This window comes from Neophocaena asiaeorientalis, unplaced genomic scaffold, assembly GCF_003031525.2.
Source record: "Neophocaena asiaeorientalis asiaeorientalis breed wild unplaced genomic scaffold, Neophocaena_asiaeorientalis_V1.1 scaffold89, whole genome shotgun sequence".
Taxonomy (NCBI): Eukaryota; Metazoa; Chordata; class Mammalia; order Artiodactyla; family Phocoenidae; genus Neophocaena; species Neophocaena asiaeorientalis.
The window spans coordinates 5,126,200-5,151,947 of NW_020172592.1; the positions used below are offsets into that span (position 1 = coordinate 5,126,200).

Consider the following 25,748-nt stretch of genomic DNA (forward strand, 5'->3'; position numbering starts at 1 on the left):
TGAAGGTGGGGGCTGAGAAGGGACCCACCGTGTGTGCTCACTGAGCTGGCCGCCTTAAATCAGTCGGCTAGTCCTCACAGCCCCCTTTGTGGAGCACATGGTCCTCCCACTCTTCAACGGGTGAGCAAACGAGGAGCCCAGGTCCGGCTTTTCACCTGCTGGGCCCAGATCGGAGAGTGGAGGATCCTGGACACACGTGCACGCGTTCCTCTCACTCCTCCCAGCGGGAGAGAAAAGCCCTACAGCGAAGAGGTCCTTGCAGAGTGCGATGCCCGGCGGCGGCTGGGTGGAGGAGAAAGAGAGGGGGGCGCTGCAGGCTCTGGGAATGGGGCGGGGGGGACGCTGGGCGCGCCGGGAGCCCGCGGTGCTGGGGTTCCGGGATGGGGACCTGGCCTGGGGGGTAGGGGAGGAGAGTGTCAGGAGGCCAGTTGTGCAGCCAGCGCTGAGGCCGGTGACGGGGCAGGAAGAGGAGCCGCGACTTTGACCCAGGAGCCCAGATGCAGGGGCTGTGCCGGCGCGGGGCCGGGCCGGAGAGCGGCGGCCCGGGATTTGTCACTCGTCTGGGCCGCACGGGGCCTTGCAACAGCCCGGGGAGGCCGGGCAAGCTGGCGCTGTTCCCGTGTCCCGGGCAAGGGGGAAGGGCCGCACGGCGGATACGAGGACGAGGAAGGCTTTCGTGGCAGCCGCTGTCCTTCCTGCCAGCCGTGGGGCTGGACCACGAGTGACTGGCCCCTGCACCTAATTCTAGCCTCCGGTCCACCGGCACCGCCTTGCTCTGCTCAGCAAGGCAGATCAGCCTGAGGCTGGCCAGCAGTTTGAGAGGAGGCCCAACCTATTACCACGTAACAAAACCTGCTGTGCCTGGCTTCACCTTGCCTTAAGAAGAAATATCCTGGCCGCAAAAAATAAGGATGGGGAGAATTTAGCATTATATAAGACACCAAGGGATTCCTTGCCATTTTCCAGTCACAGCCGTGGTAAAAAGAGGAAGGAGAGGCTATTGACAGAGTAGCTCACAAGTGGCCAAGCCGCCATGTCTCTGCTAGTAGAGCAGGGCGTCCGAAGGGTAGAGGGAACAGCCACAGGGGTGCTGCGTGTGACCCCATTTACCTTCACATCTATTCCCCTACCCACTTTCTTTTTTAAAGTCTTACTGTTGGGGTTTTTTAATTTTTTATTCTATTTTTTAATTCTTTTTATTTTGAGGTTATTGTAGATTCACATGCACTTTCAAGAAATAATACAAAGAGGTCCCCGCTATGTACCCTTTGCGGGGTTTCTCCCAATGGTAACATTTTGCAAAGTTGTACTACAATGTGGCAACCAAGATATTGACATTGACACGGTCAAAATACAGAACAGTCACATCACCACAAAGATCCAAACCCACTTCCCTTTCCCACTCCACCCAACCCCCAGCCCCCGGCAACCACTAATCCATTCTCTAGTTTTATAATTTTGTAACTTCAAGAACGTTAGAGAAATGGAATCATACAGTATGTAATTTAGGGGACCTGGCTCTTTTTTACTCAACGTAATTTATTGAGGTTGTGTGTATCAATAGCTAGTTCTTTATCACTGAGTGGTACACCGGACTACGTGGATGTACCACAGTTTATCCATTCGCCCACTGAAAGATTTCTGGGTTGTTGCAGCTTAGGCTATTATGAGTAAAGCTGCTCTGAACATTAATGTACAGGTTTTTATGTGAACATAAGTTTCCATTTTTCTGGGACAAATGCCCATGAGTACGACTGCTTGGTTGCATAGTAATTGCATGTTTAGTTTCACAAGAAACTGCCAGACTGTTTTCCAGAATGGCGGTACCATTTCCACCAGCAGTGTATGAGTGATTCAGTTTCTCTACATCTGCACCTACATCTGATGTCATTTGCTTTTAATAAATTTATTTATCCTACTTTTGGCTACATTGGGTCTTCGTTGATGCGTGTGGGCTTTCTCTAGTCAGGGCGAGCAGGGGCTACTCTTCGTTGTGGTGGTCAGGCTTCTCATTGCAGTGGCTTCTCTTGCTGCAGAGCACAGGCTCTAGGCACGCGAGCTTCAGCAGTTGTGGTGTGGGGGCTCAGTAGTTGTGGCTCATGGGCTTAGTTGCTCTGTGGCATGTGGAATCTTCCCAGACCAGGGCTTGAACCCATGGTCCCTGCATTGGCAGGTAGATTCCTAACCACTGAGCCACCAGGGAAGCCCCTGATGTCAGTATTTTTAATTTTAGTCTTTCTGATAGGTATGCAGTGATATCTCATTGTGGTTTTAATGTGCATTTACTCACTGGCTAATGATATTGAACATCTTTTCATGTGTTACTTTGTCTTCTGTACATCCTCATCTGTGAAATGTCTGGTCAGGTCTTTTACCTGGATTATTTGATTTTTTTTAACACTGAGTTTTGAAAATCCTTTATATGTTCTAGATATTATTCCTTTTTTGGAAATGTGGTTTGCAAATATTTTTCTCCCTGTAATGTGCCTTTTTACCCTCTTCACATGGTATTTCACAGAGCAAAATTATTTAATTTTAATGAGGCCCAGTTTATCAGTTTCTCCTGTTATAGATTATGGTTTTGGTGTTAAGTCTAAGAATTCTTGCCTACCTCGAAACTGAAGATTTTTCCTATGTTTTTTACTTTTTTACAGTGCCATATGTTGAAAGGCTATCTTTTCTTCATTGGATTATATTTGCAAAAATCCGTAGGGCATATCTGTGAGTCTATTTTTGGGTTCTATAGTCTGTTCTATGGGCCTATGTGTCTATTCCTTGTCATTTGCCTTTTAAGTTTGTATTTTTCCTTGATTTTTGACATTTATTTTTTTCAATTTATTTTTATTTATTTATTTTTTGGCTGTGTTGGGTGTTCGTGGCTGCACGCGGGCTTTCTCTAGTTGCGACGAGCAGGGACTACTCTTCATTGCAGTGCCCGGGCTTCTCATTGTGGTGGCTTCTCTTGTTGGGGAGCATGGGCTCTAGAGCATGGGGGCTTCAGTGGATGCAGCGCATGGGCTCTAGAGCACAGGCTCAGTAGTTGTGGTGCACGGGCTTAGTTGCTCCGCAGCATGTGGTATCTTCCCGGACCAGGGCTCGAACCCATGTCCCCTGCATCGGCAGGTGGATTCTTAACCACTGTGCCACCAGGGAAGCCCAGACTTTTGACATTTAAAATCAGAAGAGAAATCTGTGTTTGGATTATGTATCTGGAAACACACATTCACTCAGGATCTGAGGAAGAGGAAGACTTCGGAAGAGTAGAAAAAACTGATCCTGGGACTCAAAGATGCCAATCTTCATTTCTACTTGATTACAGATGACTCTGAGTGAATCGTATCACTTCTCTAGGCCTGAATTTCTTTTTTTTTTTTTTTTTTTTTTGCGGTACGCGGGCCTCTCGCTGTTGTGGCCTCTCCCGTTGCGGAGCACAGGCTCCGGACGCTCAGGCTCGGCGGCCATGGCTCACGGGCCCAGCCGCACCGCGGCATGTGGGATCTTCCCAGACCGGGGCACAAACCCGTGTCCCCTGCATCGGCAGGTGGACTCTCAACCACTGCGCCACCAGGGAAGCCCTAGGCCTGAATTTCTTCGTCTGCAAATGAAAGGATTTGAATGAACTACTCTTAGTTCTTTCTATATAGAACATTCTACCATTCCATGACTCAACATTCAACTGAATTTCCAGTTATAATAAACATTTCTTGATAAACATAAATTTCCTGCCCTCACTCTGTTCCTTTTTGGAAACAGATACTATCTCACAGTATCACAGGACATGTGGTTTTTTGCCTGATGTGAAGGCCCAGAGAAGAAACATGGCCTGAAATCCCACAGCCTGTTTCATAGTGGGTTCTGTAACTTCCAGCTCAATGTTCTTTCCCACTCCATCTGTCTCCATTATAAGAAGGGAATTACATGCTTCCCCTTCCTCCTACCAACAAAGAGGAATAGAAGGCAGAGGCTAGTGGCATCCATTCAGTATGGCTTCTCTGAGTACCTTCTAAATACCGCCCCTCATAGGAGGCCTCTTTCAGGATGTAAGAGAAAAGGCAGCGTTCCTGTCTCTGAGTCCATAGCCAGACCAAGACACGAGACCATATGACTAGATGAGACAACAGTTTATAGCAGTGTATGATTAGGGGCTGGCAAGGGTTATAGACAGTGGAGCTTTTGCCTGTGAGTAACAGATACTCAAATAGGTTGAGTAGGACATTTATTGTCTCAATCCACCCAAAGGTAGACAAGGCTGGAGGAAGAGCTCAACAATATTGTCAAGGACTCTTTCTTTTCATCCATCTATTCTGACACCCTTGGTGTGCTGGCCTGCTTCCTCAGATTTTTTCCCTCATGGTTAAATATGGCTGTCACAGTCCAGGCATCACATCCTCATACTACTGTCTCCAAAATCAATTCTCAGGAGGAAAAAATGGAGTTTTTTCCCACTTTTTTTTTTTTTTAATGATAGAGAAAAATGTTTCCCAGAAGCCTCCATCAGACTTACGCTCAGCTCCCGTCAGCCAGGATCTAATCATCAGTTCCTGCCCAAACTGTAAGGAAAGCTAGGAAAGTGATCCTCTAGAATTTTGAATCATTATGGTAAAAACTCTGCAACAAGAGAAAGAGGACAGGTGCAGGCAGGAACTGTCTGCTACAATCCTCAAAGAAAGGACAGACAATGTGACCACCAGACTTATCAGGAAAGGCAAAAAGACAGACATCAAGATTGGAAAGAAATTTAAAAGAATTGGAATACTATAAACCCTGGAGCAACCACTCGAAACAAAGAGGTATAGCTAATAAGTCAATAATGCAGATAAAATGGAATCCAAAAATAATCCCAGTAAGTATAAGAAAAGAAGAAAAAAGGAATAAAGGACAGAATGGATAAATAGAAAACATATAGTAGACAAATCCCACAATATTGATAATTACATTAAATGTAAATTACCTAAACACTCCAAATAAAGGGTAAAAATTATTAGACTATTTTTTTAAAAAAAACAACAATATGCTGTCTACAAGAAACCCGCTTCAAATATAAAAATATTTATAGGTTAAAAGTAAAAGGATGGGGACTTTCCTGGTGGCACAGTGGTTAAGAACCCTCCTGCCAATGGAGGGTACACGGGTTTGATCCCTGGTCTGGGAAGATTCCACATGCCACAGAGCAACTAAGCCGGTGCACAACAACTGCTGAGCCTGTGCTCTAGAGCTCGTGAGCCACAGCTACTGAGCCCGTGTGCCACAACTACTGAAGCCCACGTGCCTAAGGCCTGTGCTTCGCAGCAAGAGAAGCCACCACAATGAGAAGCCTGCGCGCCACAATGAAGAGTAGCCCCCACTCGCCACAACTAGAGAAAGCCCGCGTGCAGCAATGAAGACCCAAGACAGCCAAAAATAAATATAAATTAATTAAAAATTTTTTAAATGTGCAAAAAAAGTAAAAGGATGGTAAAAGATGTACCAGTTAAACACTAAGCACTAATATCAAAGTATTCTTCAGAACAAGGAATATTAGCAAAGAAAAAAAGTCAATTCCTAATGTTAAAAGGGTCAATTCATCAAGAAGACTTAACAATTTAAAATAGAGCTTCAAAATACATAAAGCAGATAATGCCAACTGAAAGACAAAGTTGGCAAATTGGCACATCCATAATTACAGTTGAAGATTTCAACATCCCTCTTTCAGTAACGAAATAACAAGCACACAGAAAATCAACAGGAACAGAGAAGTTGCCAAAGACAATACCAACCAGCTTGACATAAGTGACATTAAAAAAACACAATACTACACAACTGTATATGGAACGTTCACCAAGACAGACCATGTGCTGGGCCATAAAAACATTTGTTCAGCACTGGGCCCTCCAGGACTGGTACACGTCTCCTGGAACCTTGGAGGCATTCCTCAGTCTGGCACTCCTTGAGCCAAGTAAACCATTCAGAATGGAAAAAGATGAAAAACTGCTCTGAAGATCATTGGCATCAGTGTCTTTCCTAATGATAGTGTATCAAATCCAAATATTCAGAAGACATGTTTTGAGAAACCAAATGATGTCTAAGAAATACTGACATTCAAAACTTTTCCTTGATTCACTTAAAGTACGTAAAGAGATAGGGTCTAGGGTCTGAGTACGTGTATTCAAGGTATTTCCAGTACACATTTTTTTAAAAAGCACTTTCTATCTGCTTCACGTATTGGAAATATTATGTATGTGCTTTCCAATCTTATGAAGTGAAAAGTTGCTTTAACCATTGTTAGATAATACTAAATGAGAGAGGAGGTAGACAAAATAATTTTTTTTTCAAATGTCTTTATAGGCGTTCATGATGTGCTGAGCAATGAGAGACCTTCTGGTTATATGCGGGAGCACAAGCAATTAAATGGCTGGTCATCAGATGAAAACGACTGGAATGAAAAACTCTATCCAGTGTGGAAGAGGGGAGACTCGAGGTGGCAAAACTCTTGGAAAGGTAAATCAAAAGACTCAACCAAAACAACTGTAATTTCTTTTTTTTTTTTAATTTCAAGTGTACAACATAGTGATTCAATTTTTTTAACTGAAGTATAGTTAATTTACAATGTTGTGTTAATTTCTGCTTACAGCCAAGTGATTCCGATGTATATATATTTATATGTTCATATATATATGAAGACACACATTCTTTTTTTAAATATTCTTTTCCATTATGGTTTATCTCAGGATATTGAATATAGTTCTATAGTTCCCTGTGCTATACAGTAGGACCTTGTTTTTTATCCATTCTATATGTAACAGTTTGCATCTGCCGACACCAAACTCCGAGTCCATCCCTCCCCAACCTCTCCTCCCCCTTGGCAATAACAAGTCCGTTCTCTATGTCTGTGAGTCTCTTTCTGTTTCGTAGATAGGTTCGTGTCATATTTTAAATTCCACACATAAGTGCTATCGTATGGTATTTGTCTTTCTCTTTCTGACTTCATTTAGTATGATAAACTCTAGGTCCATCCATGTTGCTGCAAATGGCATTATTTCCTTCTTTTCTATGGCTGAGTAGTAGTCTATCGGATATATGTACCACATCTTCTTTATCCATGCATCTGTTGATGGACATTTAGGTTGTTCCGTGTGTTGGCTACTGTGAATAGTGCTGCTGTGAACATAGAGGATCATGTATCTTTTTGAATTATAATTTCGTCTGGCTATAGTCCCAGGAGTGGGATTGCTGGGTCATGTGGTAATTCTATTTTTAGTTTTTTGAAGAACTTCCATACTGTTTTCCATAGTATGTACCAATTTACATTCCCACTAACAGTGTAAGAGGGTTCCCTTTCCTCCACACCCTCTCCAACATTTATTATTTCTGGACTTTTTGTTGATGGCCATTCTGACTGGTGTGAGTTGATACCTCACTGTAGTTTTGATTTACATTTCTCTAATAATTAGCAATATTGAGCATCTTTTCATGTTCCTATTGGCCATCTGTATGTCTTCTTTGGAGACATGTCTAGTTAGGTCTTCTGCCCATTTTCCGATTGGGTTGTTTGATTTTTGTTGTTGAGTTGTATGAGCTGTTTGTATATTCTGGAAATTAATTCCCTGTCAGTCACATTGTTTGCAAATATTTTCTCCCATTCCGCAGGCTGTCTTCTAATTTTGTTTATGGTTCCCTTGGCTGTGCAAAAGCCTGTAAGTTTGATTAGGTTGCATCCGCCAAACAGCTGTAATTTCCTATTTCAGTTAGGCTTGTAGATTGTAGACTCTGAGATCACAGGGCTCATGGTGCGTCCATGAATGACAGTACTCTAGTTACCAAGTGGGAGGCACCTGGATTTGGCAATCTTTCCTTTATCTCAACAGTATCACTTTCTAAACTCCTCTCCCCCACCACACGCACAGTAAAATCGCCTTAGAAATTTACAACTGGTGCCTCTTGGAAGATTTTGAAGAGCAAGCAGGTTTGGCCTCAAACTTAAGTAACTGATGTGGGAATGGTCATCTTCAGAAGTTCTGAGACTCCAGGGCACTTTGACCATCTCAAAAGTGTGGTTTCTCCGAAAGTTAATATCTCTCTGTTCATATCAAAAGCCAATGAATCCTTCAGTCATTGGTCTTGAAATTGAAAATTGCAAACCTTTAATACCTGTCTCCTCAATCCAATTAAATAGATTTTTAATTATTTTAAGGAAATGTTCTTTCTGTGGTTAGAGAATTCTTCAATTGGTCTGAATTTTTAAGTTTGTCTTCTGGAATGTTGTACTCTGACAGCAAAAGCGAAGAATTCTGCAAATAGTTTGTAAAGAGGCATAAGGATCCTCTGGTTCTTATTTGTAGATTTAACTTTACTTTTTTTTGTTTATCAGTGAAAGGGAAAAGAGGTGTTTGATTGAGCTCTACTTTTCTATGCCCTAGGAGGCCGTGTGCAGGCACTTCTGACCAGTGATGCACCAGCACTTGTGGGCTCAACTATAACATTCGCAGTGAACCTGGTATTCCCCAGATGCCAACAGGAAGGTGCCAGTGGCAACATAGTCTATGAGAAGAACTTCAGAAATGGTAAGGAATGTTAGTCCCATTACAGGAACATGCTGGTTCTCCTAACTACTGGAGACCCTCCTCATAAACCTTAATGCTCACAGGTACTTCTATAAATGCAAGATGCTGCAGTTGTCCCTTGTCACCCCCTCCTCAAGTTGGATGACAGGGAATGTGAATATGTCCCTCCATCAACATCAGTCAAATCCATTTTGGCCAACGGATGTCTCTCCACTACTTGGAACTCTCCTCAAATCTACGTTGTGAGGCTTGGCCTTTTTTTTTTTTTTTTGGCTGCCCTTTGCTGCATGTGGGATCTTAGTTCCCTGACCAGGCATCGAACCCATGCCCCCCTGCATTGGGAGCTCGGAGTCTTAACCACTGGACCGCCAGGGAAGTCCCGAGGCTTGGCCTTTTCTTAGTGCCCAGTTGATTGGACAGAGAATACCTTGTTGATTCTCAGATTTGGATTTTATTACTTGGACTTCTTCTGGCTACTCAAAGAATAGTCAATTTGTCAGATCTTTGTTAATCAGATAGGCTTCTGCTCACAAGAATTCCTTAAACTGTGTGCCTAGCACAAATGCTAAGATTTGTCTATTTTGGTGTTGCTTTGCTCTTAGTTAAAGCAGATAAGCTCTTTGCCCATGTTAAAGAGCACAAATGATTACAAATACATCAAGGGGGATTATCTCGTTAGAACTGTACAGCCTTAAAAGCTCAGGTAATTACTGAGATTCCTCAGTCAGTAACAAGGCTGATAAGTGCAGTCATGATCTGATTTTATTACTTAGAACTTCTGTGAAACAGTTGATGTGTTTATTTCTTAGCAATTTATCATCTTCCTATGACGCAAACAATGAATTCTGTGTAGAAAGAGTTTGATAATTAAAAAGTGTTGTTTATAATCGTCTGTAGCATTTTTTCTTTCCTTCTAAAAAAGTTAATACTTGGGGCTTCCCTGGTGGTGCAGTGGTTGAGAGTCCGCCTGCCGATGCAGGGGACACGGGTTCGTGCCCCGGTCCGGGAAGATCCCACATGCCGCGGTGCGGCTGGGCCCGTGAGCCATGGCCGCCGAGCCTGAGCGTCCGGAGCCTGTGCTCCGCAACGGGAGAGGCCACAACAGTGAGAGGCCCGCGTACCGCAAAAAAAAAAAAGTTAATTCTTATGAATGTTTCAAATGACAGTCTAACCCTCTGAGCACTTTTATATGAAAGAGTCCTTGTGACTTATGAAAAGTTATATAAAGTATATATCACCTCTAGAAGAAACTAGAATTTTTGAAGAAATGACTAATTCCAGGTGTAGGACAGGGAAAGTACCACATGAACCAGGGACATCTTGTTGTCCCAGAAAACAAGGGAGTAATGGGGACATGTCACAGGGACACGGAAGGCAGCTAGAGGGGCTCCTACTGGCCATATTTGGAATAACTTAAGAGTAAAAAAAATAATGGCTGTAGTAGATTGATAAATAAAAAGGCTCTTCATAAATGTCAGTGACATAAAAAAAACAAGAGGGTGGGGGGATTGTTCTAGATGAAAAGATACTGATCATGACTTGTTTAAAATGGAAAACTGATGTTTTCCCAAACATACAGAAAAGTAGAAAGCAGGTACTTCGAGATTCAACAAATTTAACATTTTTTTCCTGTTTCCATCTATCTATCTACCTATCTATGTATCTGTCATCTATCTACATTTCTAGGCATATTTCTTTTTTTTTTCTGAATCATTTGAAGAAACAAAATAGCCAAATGTATGATGTGACCTTTGACTGTGGTAGGCGTGGCGATGACGTGGTTATGTAAGAGAATGTCCTTATTCTTTGGAGATGTGTGCTGAAGTCTTTAGGAGAGGAGAGTCATGATGTCAAATGAATCAGGGAACAAAAGCTACAGATAGAGAGAGTGTATCAAAGTAAAATGATACAGCATCCCTCAGTTTGGTTTGAATATGCTTGTGATTTGGAGACCCAATATGAAGGTAAACATATTAAGTGATAGCTCTAAATTTCCTGAAAAATTGCTTTATATAAAACTCATTGAAATATAACATGTAGGCAGAAAAATGCACAGGTCGTAAAGGTACCATTAGATGAATTCTGAATATTAGGGTTTTAGTTGTCCAACTATTTAACTATTTAAATGAGTTATGAAAAAATATGAAAATGTGTTTAATTCAATGAAGAGCATTGAGTATTCTGAGTCAGTCATGGCGTGTTCCTTTCTCTCTTTAGATACTGGTCCATCTCCTGACCCATATGTTTACAACTGGACAGCATGGACAGAGGACGGTGACTGGGGAAATGGCACCAGACAAGGCCATCACGGGAAGCCTTTCCCTCACCCCCGAAAATGGAATTTCGTCTTTGTGTTCCACACACTTGGTTGGACTTTTACAAACCCCCTTAGCTGCTTCTTTACCTTTCCTTCAAATTTTAAATTTTTTCTCTTTCCATATTCTATAATTGAGAATTACAACACTGGGAGTTTAACAACAGTTACTCTTTTAACTTTCCTTAGCTGGAGTGGAGGGTGAGGGATAAAAATTAAATCTGGGTTAGCCTTGCCATATCTCCAGGACATCAAATAATTAAAACGAGAAAAAGACAGGTTCAGCTTTCTTTTTTTTTTTAAGACAAAGCTACTCAATTTTTTTCTGTCTAAAACAGTAATATGAAAAATAATATTTATTTATTTGCATCGCACACGGATGGGCATTTGCTGATTTATTATTTAATTTTTTTATGTTTTTAAAAGAATTTTCAGAATTTAACTTATACTCTTTGTAGGAAATTTGGAAAATGCAGAAAAACACAAATGAAAAATCAGTCACCATAATTCACACCAGAGATTATCATTGTTAACATGATGGTGTTTTCTCTACCAGTATTTCTTTCTTTCTTTTTTCTTAGTATTTCTTGATTAAGATCATAAAATATATACATTTTGATCAATATCATGAGCATTGACTAAAATTCTTGCATGGTTTGTGGGATCTTAGTTCCTTGACCAGGTAACAAACCCAGGCCCCGGCAGTGAAAGCACCAAGTCCTAACCACTGGACTGCGTGAGAGTTCTCTAAACCTTTTTATATACATTATTTTAATGACTGCATAATATTCTATTGAGTAAAAGTATAATAATCTAACCACTCTTCTTCTTTGACATAACCTACCCTCTTTTTTTTTTTTTAACCACAAATGGTATCCACTTTGCTTTACTATTAGTGAAGTGATTTTTTTTTTTAGGGAGGACTAAATTTAGGTTATTAGCAAAGCTGCTAAATTCTTAGTTAAAAATCTTACCAGGTGCCACCTGGCTCTGAGTATTGCAAATCTGCTACCAGCCATGCAGACTCCAAATTTCTAAATGTTTGGTCTGTCTTCATGAATTACAGACAGCTTCTCTTTCTTCAGTTAACTTATAAATCAAAATAACATATTAATAATACATGGTCCACTTGAACAGAGTACAAAATGTATAACAAATACTATGCTCGTCTATTTAAATCAGCTGATTTAAAGCCGACTTTTTTCAGTCCCTTCATGGCCCTGTCAGTAAATTCCCCAAGTGTCATGATTTCTTTGACCTGACAGTTTGCATGGAGTCACTTAGGCTCACTAACACTCCAGATTCTGTTTAGCCTAGTTAAGAACCATTAACTTAACTAGTTAAGATGTCTTTATTTAACATCACTTTCCAGCCCAGAAACCACTGTTTTCCTAACAAGACGGTTTTGAATTTCCACCTTCTGCTGAGGTCTCAGAGTTAACTAATATTTTTCCTCAGCCAAGCACTGCCTCTGTGGTCGGTGCCAGAACTAACATTTCCTCACGTATCACTAATTCCAAGAGACACCTCTTTCCCCTATAACCTCTAACAGAACTGCCTCTTCATTTCAAGGTAAAGGGGGATCGCAAGCCTTTCCTGACACTTCATTTTCTATTTTTTGGGCTGCAACTCGCGGCGTGTGGGATCTTAGTTCCCCAACCAGGGATCGAACCCGTGGCCCCTGCAGTGGAAGCACAGAATCTTAACCACTGGACCACCAGGGAAGTCGTCCCTTTCCTGACACCTTTGACCATGTGATGAACATGATCTTTAAACATCTCCGTCTCACAAGCATCCATCTTACAATACTTGTTGTTTCAATGACACATCTGTGCCAGGTGCCTCAAAAGGATTAGAAAAATCCTTGAGCCCTGAAGGAGAGGAATTACTTTCACTAGCTAGCCAGTGGCAGTTAGATTTAGGTTAGAGTTGGAGAAAGAAAAAGAAGGATTCAAGGGCCCTAGAAATGTTAACTACTCCGTTCCTTTTTATACCCACAATACCCTGTTTGTTTTTCATCACTTACTGCATTTTTATAAACAAACACTACTAGAAGGTGGAGGATTCTAGTTCCCTAAAAGAAAAAAGTTACTTAACAATATAGCTGAACTACTAATATTGTTACAAAAATAAGGTCGATTTTTGGATATATTTTTAACTCCCTTGGACACCTACATCAAATGTATTTTCTGGGGGAAACATATGTATTTCAAGTACCAGATCACTTCCTTATACAAATTATTTATTTGTAAACTAAGGACTAATGGCATCCCACTAAACAGCTCTTTTCATTTTAATCAACTATATACAATTACATTTATGTTTGTGAGATTGTTTTATAAGGTTTTATATAAAAATGAGCACCGCCTTCTTTTCTGAAGGAGCCAGGACTGCATCCCCATCCTGTTTTTCCTTTCCCAGAACTATCTCTAAATGGCAGTTGTTATGCTTTAAGAAACATCAGCTTTCTGTAATGATCATATAATGTAGCCAATAACTAAACATTTCCATCCTCTCAAAGGTCAATATTTCCAGAAACTGGGACAGTGTTCAGTGAGAGTTTCTATAAACACAGCCAATGTGACTCCTGGCCCTCAAATCATGGAAGTAACTGTCTATAGAAGATACCGACGGGTGTACGTTCCCATAGCAAAAGTGAAAGATGTGTATGTGGTAACAGGTGAGTGGACTGAACTCTAAATTAACTGAGCGTGAGACACTTAGTTCTGATGATGTCAGTGGGTTAGAAAGAGAGCCAAGTATTTTGGGTTAGGTTAGATGTCATTTGGACTCCTTCTCAACCTTATATATTTAATAACATATTCCATCTATGTTTTCCAGAATAACCTAGGAAAACTCTAGCAAACTTGTATAAGAAAAGGGAAAATGATGCTGAATTATCCCTAATTTTAATTTCTAATGTTTTTAGTTTAAAAACATTAAAGTCATCCACTTAAAGTCAAGCAGTGGTGACTTTCTTTCTTTCTTTTTTTTTGGGGGGGGTGTGGATATATCTTTTAGATCAGATTCCTGTATTTGTGACTATGTCCCAGAAGAACAATCGAAATTCATCTGATGAAACCTTCCTCAAGGACCTCCCCATTACATTCGATGTCCTGATTCATGATCCCAGCCACTTCCTCAATGAGTCTGCCATTTACTACAAGTGGAACTTTGGGGATAATACTGGTCTGTTTGTTTCCAACAATCACACTTTGAACCACACCTATGTTCTCAATGGAACCTTCAGTCTCAACCTCACTGTGCAAGCTACAGTGCCTGGACCTTGTCCTTCACCTTCACCCAGACCTCCAAAAACCACCGCTTCTTTGGGTAAGATTTCCAGGTCTTTTTTGTTGTCAGGGTTCCTTAACAGCCAGAAAAAAAAATTCATGTGGGTTGTATAATTAGATCCTTAGTTAAAGAGACTGTGTAAAAACTCTGCAATGACTCCATTTTCTACCTGTTGATTTTGTTTAGCTACTTTATCACCATTTTTAGTTGTTACAGTTTGGAAGAAAGGAGAACGTGTTTAAAGTCACTTGGTGACTCGTATACAGCTCCTTGACCTTCCTAATTCTCACTGGCCCTTGTTATGCGTACGGATGCTTTCCCCCTTCTAGCCTGTCACATTTCTGTTTGCTTCCCTTTTTTTTTTTAGTTAAGAAACATGGACCTCTTGTAAACATTCAGGCCATCCCACTGTCCTTCCTCCCCCTCCCACATTTCCTTCCCACTTCCATTCTCCTCCCCACCGTGCCCACATCCACCCCATGTCCCATGAAAACTCAGCCACCCTTAAATGTAGCTTACAGATAGGCTCGAAAAAGAATGCACCTTGAGAATATTTCTTGGCTGGCAGGCTGGAAAGATTCCAGACACTAAAATTATTCTGGATATAAGGCATAATTACTTAAATCCCACCTTGTAATAATAGTATATGAGGTCATTCAAGAAGTTCTTCAGAGTTTACTTTGTGAAGCATTAGCTTCCGTCTGATTCTACACCCTACCCCACACCATTACCATCCTTCCCCACTAAGCCACGAGTACATCTTACCATGCCGGCATCCCGGGGATGGTAATAGACTGACATCCTCTCACTGGACACTAGAGGGCTCCATCACCAAGTCGGGACAGAACACTCGATGACGATGTCCAGACTTGTTGCAATTGGTTTTTTTACCCAAACCTGTTAGATATAAATAATAAACTGTTATCAATAAGTGTGTTATTAATAAAAATATCTTGCTAAGTCAAGCATATCTAAAGCAAGACATTATAAGTTATTACCGATTTTGATTAATTCTTTCTTGGAATGTTTTAAATTATAAAATTAATGCATGTCCCTTAATAAAACTTCAAATACAGAAATTTCAAATAAAAGTGAAAGTTCCTCTTCATGCTCTCCTCTCGAGAGTTAAACCCTGTTAAGGGTTGGTAGTGTTTCTTTCCGGATCTTTTTCTGTATATTTACAAACATATTCTATAAATACATATAGGATTTGTGGTTTTGATTTTTAGGTAGATGGGTTCATGAAATATGTATTCTACAGTTTGCCTTTTTTCATTTAACAAACATCATAGACATCTTCCCGTTATCAGTACATTTAAGTCTGACTCACTTGATTCAGTGGCTTATTTATTTAACCACTCTCTTACTGGTGGATGATTCAGTTAAACCTAATTCCAGTTGTAAATATAACTGCATTGAACAATTCGAAACATATAGCTTCGTTCTGGTATTTCTATAGGAGAGTCAATTTATTTATCTACAAGCATCAGTCTTCCTTACAAATAAGCAGACCAGGTGTAAAATTCAAAATAAATTACAGGTGCTTGTTACATCTGTCTAGAAATTCCTGAATGGTAAAAGTCTTAATGTTAGGTTATTTAATGTTAGTCTATCTTGAATTGCATTTTTATAAAGCTAGCTTATTTTTCTTAGAACATATTTGTATCATAACATGCAAAAAAATATATTTTAAGTCAATGAAAGAGTATTTTAAATTTGTTATTATTTTCTATAGGTTAGACCATAAGATATAAGGTAGCAATTTGTTAAATTTGTTGAATTTGTTAAATTTCATAGTGAAAGGAAACTGCCTGGCTTTATCTAAAGGTGTTAGATCAACCGTAATAAACCCCAAAATGCCTTAGAGCAGCTGTGAGACTTAGGGAATGGAGGGATGGGAATACGTAATGGGACCCAAGGTGATGATAGGAGTCAGCCCATGACTTGAGAAAGGGGTTGGGGTACTTGTCCTCTGGAAGAGAGAACATTTTCAGCTATGCAGAGCATATTAACAGGCTTGGATTATTGAGCACTGGATTCTTATTTGACCAAAAATTATGTTCTCTGCTATAGTAAGTGGCTTCAAAATGAGTACAGCTATTAAATAGAAACCAAATGCAACCAAAGGAGTGAGACAGAAGCAGAGCTGAAGTGGTGATTCAGGAAGATAATTACATTATAGGGCAGACAGGTATGCTCTAGTTTTAAGCCACACAATTCTCCTCCCTTAGGTAACCGTGCCATCGATCATTTCTGTGTACAAATCTAAAAAGAAAAACCTTTGTAAGATTGATGCTAATCAGTGTAATATTATATATAATATGTATATATCATATATATATCATATCATGTAGAACTTTCCCAAAGAATCAAAGGATCTCACACCATTCTCTGAGTAACAGGGACATAAATAGTGAATTAAGTAGGACGCTTACCTTCTTCCCCATCTGTCTTTTAAGGTGTTAGTTTTTCTCCATTAGCCCTTTAATCATACCTTGACTTTGTATGTATAGATATAGATTTGATATTGTACATACCTCTGCAAAACCCCACATGCATTTTTATAAGCATTCTACCAAAGATAAAATCATGGACATTTATTAGTCATCTTTTATGAGAAGTTTTCTTTTAAAAGATGGCAGGGTCATGATTCCATGCTCTAACTTGACAGCTAAATTTCACCTGTCAAGACCTTCAAAAGGAGATTTCTAGGGAAGAGCCAGCCATCTTTAATACCCTTCACGAACATATCTTTTGCATCGGAGCCCATCAGTTAAATCTCAGAACAGGAAGAATGATTACCCTGTAACTTCACAGGACCACCGTGAAGCTCAGGGGACACAGCCAAGCCTGCCATAGCCAAACCTGCTGATAAACCACTGCATCTGAATCTGGCATGGCATCAGAACCTTTCTGGGTTTTACCCAAACAACATTTCCCAAAGTGTGTGCCATGAAGCGCTACTTTCCAGAGATGCTCTGAGAACTGCTCTGCGAAGGTCCCTCTGAGCAAAGGAGCGTCACAGGCACATTCATTCACCCACTAGAGGCTCTGAGGAGCCCTGGAGAAGTCTCCCAATTGGCTTCATACTTACATATCCCAGTGTTAGAGATGCAGCTCTTATGAAGCTTTGATTCCCCCCAAACTGGGTCCATTTTCATGCCTTTGGAAATTTGAGACAGTAATGTTGTATTTTCAGTATTATATTTTCTTTCCAGTCTTTTTATCTTGTTAATGGAACACCATTAGAGCTTTTTAAATTGTAACTAATAGAGCATTAAATTCTTTGCTCTAATCACACTCAAAGGGTTATTTTTCAACAGCATCTTGTATTCACTCCTTTCCTTCCCCACGCCTCTGCTCATCATAAGTGACTGTATGACTTCTAGAATGTAAACTTAGGATCTATGAGACACTCAAACAGGGGAAGAATTGCCTTTTTCCATGTTGTTTCCTTCTTATCATTTAAAATCATCCACCTTAACATTTAAAATTACATATCTTATTACATATATATGTTATAGCACATCTGTACCTACATAGATGTATAGAAGTACATATTGGGATAAGGAAACAGATATTTATTAAATACTTCCTACATGGCAGACATGAGAAGCAAGTTTTATATTTTTTATTTATAAAATTTTATTTAAGTTTTTTATTTTATTTAGGTTTTATAGTTCAACTCTAGTAGGTCAGTAAGTATTGTCCCTATTTTACAGATGAGCAAATTGAGGAAAGAGAGGTTAAATGACATGCCCATGGTCTCAAACAGCTAAAAACAAGGGGCCTAGAATTTGAGCCCAGAATACCTTCCTCCAAAATTACAATATAATTTTATCTGCTGTGGCCTGCTTTATTTCATCATGATTGTCGTACTACACATTTTAATACGGCTTCCACCTTTCATATGATATTTGTGCTTGAACAAGATACGGGATTGTGTTTACTTACATAATTTAACAATTTTATAATGCTTTATAGCTCTCACATCTATATGAGTTGTTACCCATTTAGTTCAAATTTCTGCAGCAATTTAATAGTATAGAACTCTGGATGTTTTTCTAAAGAGCAAGTAGACAAATGTTTAGATCTTTGGTAATATCATGTACATCTTTTACGTTCTCAACAAGTACCCTAAAATCTTATTATTCAGACTCTCCAGTGCCTGCTGGTGACAATGCCCTGGAGCCGAGGGAGATTCCTGATAAAAACTGCCATATTAACAGATACGGCTACTTTAAAGCCACCATCACAATTGTAGGTAAGACCATGGAGAAAAGATGTTAGAATCCACCTTGGGTCACCCACTCCCTTACCTGCCTCTGGAGGGGTGAGGATGAGGGCACCCACTCTCTGTCCAAGGTGGTACCACATGTGCACAAGCAAAGACTCCACTAGTTGCTAGATTTCCACCTGCCTTCCCGGCCTTCCTTAGACATCCTGGTGGAAATGAGCCCTCTGTGAGGCCCACAGAGCAATGAGCCTGCCAGGGGGCCTGGACCTCCGACCCTGTGCAGCTCAGAAACCTGAATGAATGTGGCCTGAAGGAAGGCCAGTTCCAAATTCTCACAGCTCCCACTTTCCTCCCCTGGGTGATTTCACAAAGTCACACCTCCTGTGTGTAAGAAAGAGGGTTGAACAGGGCCACCACACCGGGCTGTGTGCTTGGGGCGCTGCTCACAGGTGCCGAACAGAGGAGACGGCTGGGGCTAAAACCCACATGGTGGTCCAGGGGCTACAACTCCACCTTCTGATGCAAGGGTTCAATCTGATGCGGGTTCAATCCCTGGTCGGGGAGCTAAGATCCCACATGTCTCGCGGCCAAAAAGCCAAAACATAAAACGAGCAATATTGTAACAAATTCAATGAAGACTTTAAAAATGGTCCACACTAAAAGCAAACAGGGCTTCCCTGGTGGCGCAGTGGTTGGGAGTCCGCCTGCCGATGCAGGGGACGTGGGTTCGTGCCCTGGTCTGGGAGGATCCCACATGCCGCGGAGCGGATGGGCCCGTGAGCCATGGCCGCTGAGCCTGTGCGTCCGGAGCCTGTGCTCCGCAACGGGAGAGGCCACAGCAGTGAGAGGCCCACGTACCGCAAAAAAAAAAATAATAATCAAAATAAATAAAAAAATAAACCCCAAGCTGTGCCTACTGGGGCTGAGCCACTTGGGCAGGAGAGACAGCAGCCGAGGCCTGAGCCTGGGCCTGCTCCCCTTCAGGGTCATCTTTCCCGGAAACACCTCCTCCAGTGGGTGCCGCCTCCTGACACACAGGCTCCAGAACTAAAGATCAAGGTTGGGCTGAAGAGCTGTTCAGTTTGACTTTGAAAATGCTGCCTGGACATGTACCCAAAGCTCTGGGGCAGATTCCCGGATCTGGGGTGGTGAGAAGCTGAGTCCGTTTTGTTTGGCCTTCTGATTGGTTAAGAAGTGGTTTGGTTTGGTTTGTGTTGTATTTTGATGTGTTTTTCTGCGGGGCATTGTTCCATTAGAGGGAATCCTAGAGGTTAACATCATCCAGGTGACAGACGTCCTGATGCCCGTGCCACAGCCTGACAACCCCCTGGTGGATTTCGTCGTGAACTGCCAAGGGAGGTGAGTACATTATCTCCAAGAAAGGGGCCAAGTGAGGACCCCAGGCTGAACAAAGGTCTTCATACCCCTCTCCCCTTTAAAGTTGATTTGGATTCTAGTTCCTCAGCAAGCCAGGATGAGGAAGGACCCTCCCACGTGCTCTCAAGCATGCACTTGCTTTGCTAGAGCTGAGCAATGCTCACCACCTTTGACTGTTGAAGCAGAATTACTGATTGAACACTTACTGTGTCCTTAACATTTTACTTCTGTTTTCATGTCAAATCCTCACACAGTCGTATGAGTCTCCTCATTTACACCAGTGATAACAGTACCTGCCTAGGTGGCGGGTACCTGGCAGAGCAAGATTCCTGGGTTGAGGTCTGGCTCAGAGCCTCTTAAGCTCCCTGAGGCTCCTCCGGAGTCAGGGGAGGCCATGTGGAAGCGCTGTGTCCTTGTGCTAAGTAGTAGCAATGCCTGATCATCCTGTCTCGCTTTAAAACTTACAAAGCTCTTTCTAATGCGTTATATAATTTGACTTCCTAATGTTTGGTTATAACTATAGATAATAGACAGAATATAAACTAATTAATATATAAATACTATATCAATTAAGCCATCAAATATGTGAATGACTTACTAATTTACGTATAAGTAAATCAAGTAATTAAAATGTACGTGTATGTGATATATAAATTAATCAACAGAATGGGCTGGTATAAAAACAAGGCCTTATCTGATCAAAAAGGATAACTCCAGGGAATTCCCTGGTGGTCCAGTGGTTAGGACTCTGCTCTTCCATTGCAGGAGGCACAGGTTCAATCCCTGGTCAGGGAACTAAGATCCTGCAAGCCGCGGGGTGCACCCCCCAAAAAGGGGGGATAGCTCCATAGCTCTCTGGATTGGGGAGAGAATGGGATGAGGATGACAGAAAAAGAGAAAACCCTGACTGAGGAGGCAAAGCTGCTTCAAGAGGCCAGGGGCCAGGTGAGAAGGGAAGATGAACTCGTCTAATTTCCCACGCCCTCATCAGGCCCAGCTTCAGAGCCTGGTCTCGCCATCCAGGAAGTCTACTCAGAAGTGAGACAGTGGCTAAGACAGTAACACATGGTAGCCGAGTGGTTACAGGGACAGCTGTCAAACCTCTTTTATTCAAGTCCCAGCTCCACCTCTAACTGCTTTTTTAACCTGGGGCCAGCGATCTCCCCTCCCAGAGCTAGTTTGTCACCTGCTGCATTAGGAAAGTATTACTTTCCTCATCAGGTCGTTGAGAGGAATAGACAAGACTATATCACTTATCAGAAACTCAGTGCCTTGCACACAGTAGGTGCTGCATAAACAGCTCTGGTTGCTGCTGCTGCTGTCGTCATATCTCTGCAGGAGCCCACGCAGGGCCGACTGGCATTTAATACTACCTTTGCCTAACACCTAAGCCGTCTGCATCTTTGGACATCTAGAGAGCCAAAAAGGAGAGGGAAGTTCCCAGCAGCCCCTTGCCTTGGGGGACATAATTTCTTCCTCCTCCAGCACCAGGGGCTCATCTTCCTGAGGATACAAAGGAAACAATGGCTCACACCCAGGCTTGTTTAAGAGTAAATTAAGATCCCACATGCTGCGGAGCAACTAAGCCCGTGCGCCACAACTCCTGAGCCTGCGCTCTAGAGCCCGTGAACCACAGCGACTGAGCCCGTACGCCTAGAGCCCGTGCTCCGCAGCAAGAGAAGCCACCGCAGCGAGAAGCCTGCCACCGCAACGAAGAGTAGCCCCCGCTCGCCACAACGAGAGAAAGCCCGCGCACAGCAACAAAGACCCAATGCAGCCAAAAATAAATAATTTTTAAAAAAAATTTTTAAAGAGTAAATTATATGTGACAATTTCATGTCATATGGTTTGAGTAAGAATAAGTAGGATTCCATTTTATAGAAATGTAGTGATTTTCTTTCTACACTGATGTCATATTCCTCTCTCTCTCTCTGTGTCATTCGTGCCCTCAGCACCCCCACAGAGGTCTGTACGGTCATCTCTGACCCCACCTGCCAGGTCACTCAGAACACAGTCTGCGACCCTGTGAACATGGACCTGGGCGATATGTGCTTGCTGACAGTGAGAAGAGCCTTTGGTGGGTCTGGGACATACTGTATGAACCTGACTCTGGGTGATGATGCAAGCCTGGCCCTCACGAGCACCCTCGTCTCTATCCCTGGAAGAGGTAAGTTTTGTTTTATGGTTGTATGAACATTTCACGTTGGAGATAAAGTGTGTGTCCAATACCAAAGCTACTCGAGGCTTCACTCTCAATATTTAGTTTTATTTCCATGTAAAATTCATTGAACTGTTGTTAACGTAGATTTAAGAAATGGCATTAAAAGCCAACAGCAAATCTACTTAGGGAAGGGATGAGAGAGAGAAACCCAATGAAGTAATGCCCAGAGAAAAGCCTTTTGACGAAGAAAATCAGCTGTGATCATGGACCAGTAATAATGGGATGTGGTCACTGCATGCTCAGATAGATTTGTAATTCAAGAGGAAAGTGCAAAGCCCAACATCAAAAAATAACAATGGGGCTTCCCTGGTGGCGCAGTGGTTGAGAGTCCTCCTGCCGATGCAGGGGACACGGGTTCGTGCCCCGGTCCGGGAGGATCCCACATGCCGCGGAGCGGCTGGGCCCGTGAGCCATGGCCGCTGAGCCTGCGCATCCGGAGCCTGTGCTTCGCAACGGGAGAGGCCACAACAGTGAGAGGCCCGTGTACCGCAAAAAAAAAAAAAAGTGTTGTCCAATTAAGCTACAACAAAGGGGAGGCTGGTATCATGTTGTCATTGGAATCCACCTGGGCAAAGATATGAAGCCATGAAGAGAAATGAGAAACCAGGTGGACTCCTGGTTCCCTTCTAACTTGCCATGTACCCTTTCCTTCCCTTCCCAAATTCTACCAAGCATTACACTGAGACGGAAACAAACCAATTTACCTAGTCCTTAAATGTTCACCAGAAAAACTACTCCTTGTCCCCTTAATGCTCGGAGAGGTAAAATGTTAGCCAAGTGGTTGAAGGAATTTCATTGAGAAATTCCCATCTACTGGTGGCTGCTAATCTTCCCCAGCCCATAAGGACTCTACCTGGTGACCCTAACTGAATTTCACTTATAACTGACTATGTTGTAAGATACTGCTTTACCTCTTAGAGGAAGTGCTACGTGCTGGGCGGAAGGCACAGATTAAGTTGTGCACACATTACAGCACGTGTTTTGCTCCTTAGTTTGAGGATTGTTGGGTACAACCTAACAACTAACTCACAAATAACTCTTTCGGTCGTGGAGTCTATCTTATAAGGTGAAATGTACTTAAACGTATATTTACTCATTAACTATATAAAAGGCAGCTTTAACCTCATTGAAAGAAAAGCATAAGTAATCATGCATATAATTATTTGCATGAGGGTTTATTGTTGGTGAGATCCAGGGTGTACGTTAAAAAAAAGAAGAAAAGAATGCAAAGGTACGCTGCTTCCTCCCAGGGAGGGTGCATGGGGTCTGGGGTGCAGAAGTGGGGAGCCGGGCGAAAAGAGGCAGCCGGAGCCTCTGTATGTGAGCGAGTGTGGATCTTCTACACCATCACGTCCAGGAGCTACTGGGGTTGTTTTTCTTGTGCTGCTGCAGTTACTTTTAGAATTGCCTTTTAGAGTCCCTGTGAAGGGACTGTGAAGCTTTCTCAGTTCTGGCAAACCACGGTTCTCTTACCTGGATTAGACGCTTGGATATTTGCTTCCCTTTAATCCTTCTTGTAGTCAGTGATAACTTTAGGTGTGACCTGAGCCATTTTTAAAACCCAAAAAAGGAAGCTCAGAAAGAGAGCTTTTAATCCAATGGGAATTGTAACTTGATGACTTGGGTTTCAAAGTCAGAATCTCAAAAGTCCATCTCTGTTCAAAGGCAAACGCATTGCCTGTTAGCTGAAATGACTTTTAATCATTGATTCAAGGAACATCCATGAAGCACCTGCAATGCTTTCAACAAATATTCACTGGGCGTCCACTCCATGTCCATCACAGCTCCAGGCACCAGGTAGCCAGTCCTAGATAGAGTGGGAACAAGGTGAGGAAGGTCCCAGCTTTTGTGAGCAGAAAGAGGCAGTAAACAAATAGATGATATTGTGAAAACAATGAAACAAGGCGTGGAGAGTGACAAGCATGGGAGAGAGGGGGCAGAAGTTGGCTCTCTAGATTGGGACGTTGGGAAAGTCCTGCCAACGCAGTGGCACGCGCTTGGTGAAGCGCCTTCTCTGAATGACAAGGGCCTCCTCCTCCACCTCTGAGACCTGCATTTCAAGAATGAGCAGCCGGGCTTCCCTGGTGGCGCAGTGGTTAGGAGTCCGCCTGCCGATGCAGGGGACACGGGTTCGTGCCCCGGTCCGGGAGGATCCCACATGCCGCGGAGTGGCTGGGCCCGTGAGCCATGGCCGCTGAGCCTGCGCGTCTGGAGCCTGTGCTCCGCAACGGGAGAGGCCACAACAGTGAGAGGCCCACGAACCGCAAAAAAAAAAAAAAAAAAAAAAAAAAAAAGCAGCCCATCTAGATCCTTACACACCACAGGTAGGGTTTGGGTTTTATTCTGTGCGTAAGGGGAACCACTGGCAGGGTTGAAGCATGATCTGATCAATGCTTTTAGATGATCGTTCAGACTGCTGAGTGAAGCAAGGTTAATTGGAAAGTAGCAGTGGAAGCGAGTAGACAATGAAGACGTCCTCTCAGGGAAGAGGGCTGGTGGCCGGGACTGTGATGGCGGCAGAGAAGATGGAGAGAAAATAGACCGACTCCAGTTATACTTTGGTGGCAGAGACAAGACTAGTTGATTTGCTGGGTTCTGGGAGTACAGAGAAGACATACTCCCTGCTTTATGGCTCTTACAGTCTAGCAGGAGAGAAATTTGTGTAAAGAAGTTATTGCGGGCTTCCCTGGTGACGCAGTGGTTAAGAATCCGCCTGCCGATGAAGGGGACACGGGTTCGAGCCCTGGTCTGGGAAGATCCCACACGCCACGGAGCAACTAAGCCCGTGTGCCACAACTACTGAGCCCGAGCTCTAGAGCCGGAAAGCCACAACTACTGGAGCCCATGCACTTAGAGCCCATGCTCCGCAGCAAGAGAAGCCACCGCAACGAGCCCTCGCGCTGCAACGAAGAGTAGCCCCTGCTCACCTCAACTATAGAAAGCCCACGTGCAGCAATGAAGACCCAACGCAGCCAAAAATAAATAAATTTTTTTAAAAAAAGTAATTGCAACACAGTGTGATGGAGGCAGAGGAAGAGAGACAAGGAGAGAAGTGACAAAGGAAGGCATGACCTGGTGCCCGCATGCATGTCTGGAAGGTGTCCCAAAGGGGCAGATGCTGGAGATGAGTTGGGAGAAGGATGTTCCCGGCAGAGGGCATGGAGATTTGAAAGAGCACAGGGAAGATGGATTTTTAGCACAGCTGGAAAGAAGGCAGTGGGAGATGAGGCCAGAGGAGTGTGCAGGAGGATCATGAAGACCTTCACCACGTGTGTGCAGCTGGGTCAGCTCAGACCCCATCAGGTATCTCCGGGACGTGACATCTGTCTCCTGAGCCCGTAACACAGTGTTCCAGACACGCTAACTCATTCTCTAAATGGAAGATAAGCTGCCCCCAAAGACTATGTATTATGTAATGGGAAAGATTACTGAAAGCACAGAGAGAGCCATATATCTTCTGTTAGCTCTCTTCCTCGTCGATTTAATTGCATTACAAGCAGCATGTCCTCGAGGTGGAAGTTGTCACTAATACGGTCTTGCTTTTGTTTTAAGACCCAGACTCCCTTTTAAGAATGGCAAATGGTACCCTGGTCTTCTTCGTTGGCTGCATGGCCATATTTGTCACTGTGATCGCCCTTTTGGTGTACAAGTAAGTTGCTGGTTCTAACACTTTAAATCACTAGAGTATATTGTCAAAAATAAATAGCATATTTCTGCACAAGTGAGCTGTTTTCCCTTTTTTGCTTTTAAACATTTTGTATGTGG

The 25,748-nt window shown here is 42.6% G+C and overlaps 1 protein-coding gene across 1 annotated transcript in view; it reads left to right on the forward strand.

The window, feature by feature from the left end:
- GPNMB (glycoprotein nmb) overlaps positions 1-25,748 on the forward strand; it is a 28,327-nt gene that overhangs the window by 1,157 nt on the left and 1,422 nt on the right. Inside the window, exons 2-10 of the mRNA XM_024738409.1 lie at positions 6,325-6,477; positions 8,397-8,540; positions 10,758-10,907; positions 13,376-13,534; positions 13,876-14,187; positions 18,305-18,412; positions 19,642-19,744; positions 21,715-21,929; positions 25,536-25,632. Coding sequence (XP_024594177.1) covers positions 6,325-6,477; positions 8,397-8,540; positions 10,758-10,907; positions 13,376-13,534; positions 13,876-14,187; positions 18,305-18,412; positions 19,642-19,744; positions 21,715-21,929; positions 25,536-25,632 — 1,441 coding nt within the window. The remainder of the gene's footprint in view (positions 1-6,324; positions 6,478-8,396; positions 8,541-10,757; positions 10,908-13,375; positions 13,535-13,875; positions 14,188-18,304; positions 18,413-19,641; positions 19,745-21,714; positions 21,930-25,535; positions 25,633-25,748) is intronic.